The 8,864-nt window shown below is 39.4% G+C and overlaps 1 protein-coding gene across 1 annotated transcript in view; it reads left to right on the top strand.

Moving 5' to 3' along the window:
• Positions 1–7,660, top strand: part of BNIP3L (BCL2 interacting protein 3 like) — a 648,530-nt gene extending 640,870 nt beyond the window's left edge. Inside the window, exon 6 of the mRNA XM_044083137.1 lies at positions 3,941–7,660. Coding sequence (XP_043939072.1) covers positions 3,941–3,989 — 49 coding nt within the window. The 3' untranslated portion in view covers positions 3,990–7,660. The remainder of the gene's footprint in view (positions 1–3,940) is intronic.
• The last annotated feature ends 1,204 nt before the right edge of the window (positions 7,661–8,864 follow it).

Below are 8,864 nucleotides of genomic sequence, written 5' to 3'. Positions count from 1 at the left end.
AAGGCCAACTTTTACATTTCTCTGGACCCTCCTCTCTTTTCCGATTTACTGCTTTGCCCTTTGGTTTGTCCACTGCCCCCAGAGTGTTCACAAAATGTCTGGCACCAGCCATTGCAGAACACAAGGGATTCAGATTTATTCTTACCTAGATGACATCCTGATACTAGCAGACTGCAAAGAAACCCTTTTAATCCATCTAGAGTTCACCATGTGCCTACTACAAAATATGGAGTTCATCCTCAACCTCCCAAAATCATCTTTGACACCACAACAAGACAAAATATTTCTGGGTTGCAGAATCAAAACAGGCATAATGAAAACCTTCCTTCCTCAGAAGATCAGTTCCCTGACCTCCCATTTCAAAGCCCTGCTGCAGGCCCAAATGATAACTGTAAGGCAATTCCTAACGACCCTAGGTCTGATGGTAGCCACCATCCCCATGCTTCCACTAGCCAGAATGCACATCGAAAGCTACAGTGGTATCTAAAAAATGTTTGGTCTCAACACCAACATCCTCTAGAGCATGAAATCACTCTCCTGCCCTCCCTAAAGGCAGAAGTAACTTGGAGGATTCAGCAAGTCCAGATCAACCCGGGCCTTCTTCTGCAGCCTCCCCTCACAACCCAGGTTATGCATGCAGATGCTTCAGACTTAGGATGGGTAGCCACAGTGGCATCCTGCAGGGTCCAAGCAAAGTGGCACCCTTCCTTAAGGAACAAACACATCGTGAGAGAAATGTGACAGCAGTCCTTCTAGCACTGAAAACCTTCAGCCCTCTCCTTGTCAGATGTTCTCCAAATAATAACAGACAACACCACAGTTATGTCGTACCTCAACAAGCAGGGGGGAAGGAAAGTGTACCACCTGCGCAGACTAACCTTACTGATATGGGACCTAGCCTCTCGACACAACTTGTCCCTGCAGGCATCCTACATCCCCCTTGCAGGACAACAAGCAAGCAGACCTTCTAAGCAAGACAACCTGTCCACAGCATGAATGGATGTTAGACAGGAATGTCTTCCTAGACATTGTCCACCAGTGGGTCACTCCTCAAGTAGAATTGTTTGCCTCCCCCAGAACAAGCAACTGCAGACTTTCTGCTCCAAGACCTACTCCCCTCTAGCTTGGAGAGTAGACGCTTTCAGCATTTCTTGGAAGGGAAGGTTTCTATATGCCTTTCCTCCCTTCCCACTAATTCAGAAATTCTTCCTGAAAATCTGGAGAGACAAACCAAAAATCTTGTTGGTGACTCCCTACTGGCCAAGGCAGCACTGGTTCCCCCTACTTCACAATCTAGACAAGGGCAGTGACCACAAGTTACCCCACAAGGTGGACCTTCTGACAGAACAAAAGGGAACCCTCATCCACCCACACTTGCAGATGTTGTCACTAACACTGTGGGTGATAAACTCCTAATTCCCTTCAGGCACCACTACTCAGAGGACATGCTTTCAGTCCTGAGGGAGCCAGGAAACCTACTACAAGAAAGTCATATGTAGCTAAATAGGAAAGATTTTCAAAATGGTGTCTGGACAAGGGCAGGGATCCATGCATAGCAGATCCCCCTAGTTATTGCTTATGTGTGTCAGATAGTAAAGGGTGGACTCTCTTACTCTTAAGTGAAAGTTCACCTTTCAGCAATCTCAGCCTGCCTGCCACTTGACCCACCCCTACTAGCCAGGCTCGACTTGAAGCTATTCTTAAAAGGGGTCTTGCACATCAGACCACCAAGAAACCCCATCCCACCACCCTGGGACCTTAACTTAATTCTGAAAAAACTTGCCCAGTCTCCATTTGAACCTGCTAATGCAGCTACTCTGCAGATGTGCACATGGAAGACAGTACTGCTGATGGCCATAACTTCAGCAAGAAGGGTGCCTGAATTACAGGCCATAATGGCCTGCCCCCATACACTACCTTCCACAAGGACAGGGTAACACTTAGAACTAATCCAACCTTCATGCCAAAGATGGTCAATGATCTGTCCTTAAACCAATCTATTCATCTTCCCACCTTCTACCCCTCTCCTACCAGTGATGGTGATAGAATACACCACTCCCTGGATGTACACAGACTGCTAAGAATTTAGCTAGACAAAACAAAATCCATTAGAAAATCCCATCAACGCTTTGTTTCCTTCCACCCCAGAACCCTGAACAAGGCAGTCTCCAAACAAACCATTGCATGTTGGATTAGGAAAGCCATTTGCCTCTGCTACTCACACCATGGCAAAAAGCTCCCACAGTGAATCAAAGCTCACTCCACCAGGGCAGTGGCAGCCTCCAAAGCTTTCTTATAAGGCCTGGACACCGCTACCATACTGGAAGCAGCCACATGGTCCACCATTCACACACTTACCAAACACTACTAGTTAGACAATATCTCCAGAGCACAGGCAGGATTTGACAGGGCAGTCCTGCAGGGCTTTGTGGAATCATCCTCTTCTACCTTCATCCTTCCTTCCAGCTAAGTTGTGGTACTCTCTCACACCAAGAATACTGCAACATAGGAATAGAAGGACATAGAATAGTTGTGTAAAATCTTAACCTTAACCTCAGATGTCCTTCTCTTCCATGTTGCAGTATTCCTTCCCACCCAACAAAAAACCCTTATCCTTTTCTCTCTCTCAGTCACTCATATCCTCAGGTCTGTGGGGGTCTACACCCTCTCCAGTGACCTATGTAACCATATATTGACTCCTTGACCCTATGATTGACATTACTGGCTGCTACTCCTGCTGGGCTTTCAAGTTCTGAGGTCTGTGCATAGAGACGTCTTATTTAAGGTCCTTGGTTTATGGTCTTACGTGTGATGTCCCACACAACTACAACAGCCAAGCCGAAGCTTTTGTATAGGAGCCAACGTTTGGATCGCCTGAGGCAGAAAATCCCACACCGAGAATATTGCAACATGGAAGATGACACCTATGGTTATGGTAAGATTTTACACAACTATTCTTTACTATTATTCATTTTTTTATTGTTGTGTACCATTACTCAACCTGCAACTGAAATTGTCTTATTTTCTGGTGACAACTGAAGTCTTGTAATTCTACTAGTTTTGTTTGACTGTATTTGTAATGTCATTTTATGTGAGCTTTTCTCCTTGAGTCTCTGTTGGAAAGGGCCATGCTTTGCATCCCAGTCAGACATTCCCAATAAACAAATGCCAATTTAATAAATAAAATTCCCAGGATGTTGCAGAAATATTTCAGTCATCCTATCTTTGTTTAAGACTATATGTAGCTCCAGTCAGGTGGTAGAGCAGGAATTGTTTTTGCTGCCATGTGGTGCATGTTAGAGTTGGGAATATGTTGTTTCTCCCATTCATTTTATGAATTTCTACGACAATGTTCCTTATGATGGACGTAGTTCATTTGTGTGAGTTTTTGTACTATAAAAAGATGTTAAATATGTATTGTGTTTTTTACCCTCCTTACCTAGTGCAGTGAATATATTTTGTAGTGTTCTAACTTAGCGTAATTGGATGTAGATTGGTTTAGGGATTCAGGCTCTTTTAACTTTCATCAAGAACATTTGCTGATATACTATTTTTACTACATACTGCCCCCCCCCCCCCCCCAAAAAAAAAAAAAAAAAAAACAGTGATTGTACGCTGTGCACTCTTGGACTTCTGACAGCCATGTTATGAGATTGCATCCATTGACTACTGAAATAGATCAGGCAGAGGCATTAATATCTACCTTCAGCTGTAATAGTCCTAATGCTTGAGCATCTACTTTTATGGTATGTGTACTCGTACAGCTATGCTGTGTTGTACTTTGTATGATTTTAGTATGGGCTTGGGCCAAATGTACAGTTGCTAATTTAATCACACTATTCTTACAGAAGAAGAAAAAGCAGGGCACATAAACTATACCTTAACTTGCTATAAAAGTTTTTCTTTTAATTAAGTACTTAATATATTTTCTTACTTTCAGCATCTACATTGGAAAAAGACTGACTACTCCTTCAACCAGCACTTACTGAGGCATCAAGATGTGGGACTATAAGTGACCTGTGAAGTTGTTTTTATGTCTCATTTGTACATTGGAACAGAAGACCTTCTAAAGCATGAGCTTGGTTGTCTCCCTTTCTGTATGTATATGTGTGGTATACAGCTGAAAAGCACATCCATAGCACACATATGCATATATCTGTATGTGTTTTAATTTCAAGTAACTGTTTTGGGCAACTTTGAATTCAGCATTGATTTGGATCTCTGTTAAGATTTCTTAACCCCCGTTAGTAAACTATATGGCAGAGGCATTGTTTAACTAGCAGGGTTTGCTTCAAAACTTATAAATATTGCTCACTGTGACCAACTGTGTTATTGCATTTTTCATCATGCCCATAGCTTAAAAACTCGTATGTAATCAAATTGCAGGTGTTACAATGTAATTCCATTAAGAAGTATTTTTTAATTAAACATTACAGGCCAGGCACAGTTTCAGAAAAACAATGTTTTGATAAAATGTCTAATCAGTAAGACTTAATACCTCATTTTGGCACATGCTGATGAATGTGAGTCATCCTAAATGAGCTTATCTTAATGTGGCACAAAACTGTTCCTTTTGAATTTGTATTTTGTTGGTATGGTGAAAAACTCTGAATGGCATTTGCAGAACTAGATACCTGTAAAGTTTGTGTAATTGTAAAAGAGGCAGAATTCACTGGCTCACCTATTACACTTAACAAAAGTATGGTCCATTTAATGCTAAATTAGATCCGTTGTCTTCAATTTTTAAGTGATGGACTATGACTGGTACAGGGTATTCATTTAAACATTTAGACCACTGCTTCTGGAAGCTGCTGACTTTTTTAATGCTGTGTTGGCATTCTTTTAGGCAAACCACATTTTCTTTACAGCGTAGTACTATTTTATGTAAAAAAAAAAACCTTTAATCAAAATAGCAGGAGCTAACATTAACCTTGGGTGGTTTATATTTAAGTAAATTCTGCTTTTGATGAGATATATATATATATATATATATATATTTTTTTTTTTTTTAAAGAAAAAATTTCTGCATATGAAATCATCTAATGAACTTTTCTGAATATGCTTGAGTAGAGATACAGTTTAAGAATTCAGTCACCTGGAATTTTTTTTTTTTTTTTTGACACTCGCCTGCAGTTCTGAGCATTCTTTTAGTCAAATCCACAGGGCTCCTACAAGCTGAGGAAGTAAGATAGCTTTACAACAATGTTGGTAGCAGAATCATTCTTCTGAAGACTTTGTGACCCTTAACCTTGTATTTCAGTAATGTACAGATCCTCAAGGGTTATGGATACTCAGTTTAAATCTTATAATGTTTATTAAATCTGCATGAATAAATGTCAGAACTCTTTTGGAGTTTATGAGGCTTGATCATTGGGAAAGCGATGAAGCCTTTTTTTTTTGAGGGTATTTTTTTCACAATTAATCAAACGCTTGTGAAATGCGCTGTCACCTTCCCTGCAGTATCACTATGTTGTGCTCCACAAAGTCACCACAGTGCTGTTTGTTTTGGCTTTCTAATTGCTGCCTCAGAAAGTAATTCATAGCCCAGTAGACGTTTGTATGTGGTGTTTATGTTAATCAGTCAAGCAGGTAGACCATCACTTTTAAAATTACATGACGAACATGTATTTCTTTCACTAAAGAATATGGCTAAAAAAGCTGTGTTGGGTGGCTCCAAAATTGTATCTTGTGGATTTTTTATGTTTGCTGTTTTGCACAAACTACCATTAGTTAAAAGTAGTAGTTTATTTTCTTTAGTCTATAACTTTTCACACTTGCAAAATGTCAGTTTGTTTTCTATCAGGAGTGATAACAGCTATTAAGGAACATTTACACGGATAGTCTATCAAATGAAAATTGAGGTGGTCTGTATCTAGAGAAAGCTGTAAGATATGAATCAGTTATTAAATTTGTCAGTTTTTATTTTTACATAACAGAAACACAGTGCTCAGTTGACATTCTGCTCATTCTTTTCATATTTGTCATTATTTGGAAATGTTTCTTATTGTGCTGTTTTTTTTTCCTTCATCCAGTTTCTAAACTGCTTGTCCTAATAATAATGGAGTTTAAAGTCTTGCTGACTCAGTGAGATTACTTTCACTGGATTGTGTCCAGACAGCCATCTCAGGCAAATACAGAATCATATAAAATATTTACACGTAAATATAGAAACATGATCCTCTTTTAGCTGAGAGTTTGGAGTGAAATTAAGTGTAACACTTGAGGCTAGTCATGTGCAGTGGTAAAACAGTGTTTGCTGCCACAGAGATGCTGCTGTTCACATTCTTCAAATCTCATTACACTTATTGTCCAAGGTTAGACGTGTCATACAAAGAAGATGCTGATCTCTGTTGGTAGCATTGTGTGTGCTGACTTCTTCAGTATTTGCAAGGACCATGGTGGGATTGATAGAGTAGGCTTTTGGCGAGTAAACTCTAAAAGGCTTGATGTGGGTTATAAGTTTTGAAAAATGGCAAAAAAATGTTTTTTTGTGCTGGTGCTACATGTGGTCACCACAAAATACTTTGAATGCTAATGGCTTAGTGTACTTTGAGATATCTAGACTGGTTTGATCTGCTTTGCTGGGGATATTTGTGCCTTGACCTTTAAGGTAAGAGTGAGAATGCAGCTGCAGCAACTTTTTTATTTGTGGTTTGAAATGGGGTGGGGATAGGATAAACATAACACAGAAAATATTATTTTTTTAAAGGTTGAATTACTTTAAATTAACTATGAGCACTATAAATGTGTTAGCCCCAGTTTTATTATTCATTTGCCAAATATGTTTAATAACTACAGAAAATTCAAGGAAGGTAAGGAAGCATGGGCCAGTTAAGTTTACTTTGTATTCAGTGAAGTGGCACACATTAGTTGGTACTAAATGATGTTATTTTAATATTGGGCCATTTGGATAGGAAGGTAAAGAAACCCTTAGTCATTTGAAAAGCAAAGCTTATATAAGGTCAGAGTCAGAAGCAAAGAATTTGGTCTCAAAAAGACATTCTTGCTAACCTATGTAATTTTAGAATGCATTTAAAAATACTGAAAATTGTAGGGTTCTTTGCAATTTTTATATTAAAACTAGCATGACTGTTGCTGAATTTTTCATAATTGACAGAAAATGAAATTATACTTTGTATACTATGCTTGTTGTCGTCCATGTACAAGGACAAAATAGTCTACAATAGTTTTAGTGAAGTCGTGTAGCTAGGAGATGGAGCACATTCAGCTCCCAAGCTACTGACATTCTGTGACAAAAAAAGTTTTCAGCTGTGAATTCAAACTTGTTTGCAAAGCTTTATACATGTGTACTAATGCATTAGAATACATTACATTCAGCAGAGCTGGTTTATAGTATTTGTAAATAACATGCATATACTTGCACATTTGTTAGTGCAGTTGCTGATTATTCAGCTACTACATCAGTACATACTATCTTTTTGAATTAAACATTTGAAAGTTATTTTGAAGTTGAGAACATTTTTTGTAAGTTGAGACATTTCTCAAAATTGTTAATGTAATCATTGAAGATTACCAGGCTAAGGTGATTAGGTATTCTTCATATGTTTAGTAAGCACTTTGTAATATTGTATGCCATCTGTATTGTATGAGTAGTACCCATAATCATTTTGTGCCATTAAAGCTTGCTCCCTTTAAAAACCTGGAGTCTGATGTTCTGAGTTTTTAAATGGTTTGTTTGCTGTCAAAATGCAAGAAAGAAACTGTGTGCAAATACATTGTGTTTCTAAAGTGCAGAATTATCTGGAGTTACATCTTTAAACACGTTTCACGGATGCTAGAATGCTTTCTACAAATGTTGAGTATTATGGCGTCATTCTTACTTTCTTGTGAGCAGTACATACTGATTTTGGCTGGTTTCAACTAAGTGGCAGTGTCTGTAAAATGAAGTTCATTTGCAGAGTGAATCTGGCAGGCTTATGAAGATTTTTCTTTTGATACAGTCACTTGTGAACAGATTTCATTTTTTCCAAACATAAAAGATATTTAAGTTGTGTTTTGAGAACTTTATTAAATGATCTGAAGTAGTTTACTTAATTTGATCTTCAACCTGTGGGTAACTGATCCGTATCAGATCCGAGCCGGCAAGTTCACTAGCGTCTGCTTCGAGCTCCTCCCCTTACCCATAACACACCTCCAGTACCTTCCAAACCCCAGATCTCGTTTGCCGCGGCTTGCCAGAAGCATCGTAATCCTGAGCTTCGAGTTTGTGAGTTGGGTTATTTGATAAGTTAGCAGTTTTTTGATAGTTGGTTGAGTGTTAGCTGTTAGTGTAGGTTCCCTGTCTTCCTCCCCTCACTGTGCATCATGGTTTAGGGTTTTTCTGTAGCTTTTAGTGTTAGTGTGTGTTGCTTCCTCTCCCCCCTCAGTGTTCTGTGTGCCTTTGAGTGTGTGGTGAGTGGGTCTTAGTAGGAAATAGTTTTTTTTCCTTCTCTTGTTTGTGTGTGAATTATAGTTTTTTCTGTGAGAGACATGGCTGACCCCAAGCCAGTCTTTAAGATGTGCACTGAGTGTGGCCACAAATTGTCACCAGCCGATGGCCACACTCTTTGCATTATGTGCTTGGGTGTAGCCCATTTAAGTACAGATTGTACCATCTGCGTGGGTTTTAACCCGCGCGCTATTAAGGATAGACTGGCAAAGTTGGCCTTGAAAGGCCTTCTACCCACTACTGAGGCGGCTGCCTCTTCTACTGCTTCAGTCACAGCAGCTGCTGTGGCCGCCTCTCCTTCCTCTCTTGTCCTTCCTTTTCCCCTCCCAGGCTGGGACTCACCCTTCCATTTCTAAGCCTGAGGAAGTAGAGTGCATAAAAGGCAGAGAGATCTTTGGTCTGAAAAACATAAGAG

Source organism: Protopterus annectens, chromosome 9.part0 (assembly GCF_019279795.1).
Source record: "Protopterus annectens isolate FY-2018-M chromosome 9.part0, PAN1.0, whole genome shotgun sequence".
Lineage (NCBI taxonomy): Eukaryota > Metazoa > Chordata > Ceratodontiformes > Protopteridae > Protopterus > Protopterus annectens.
This window is presented reverse-complemented; position numbering and strand designations above follow the sequence as displayed.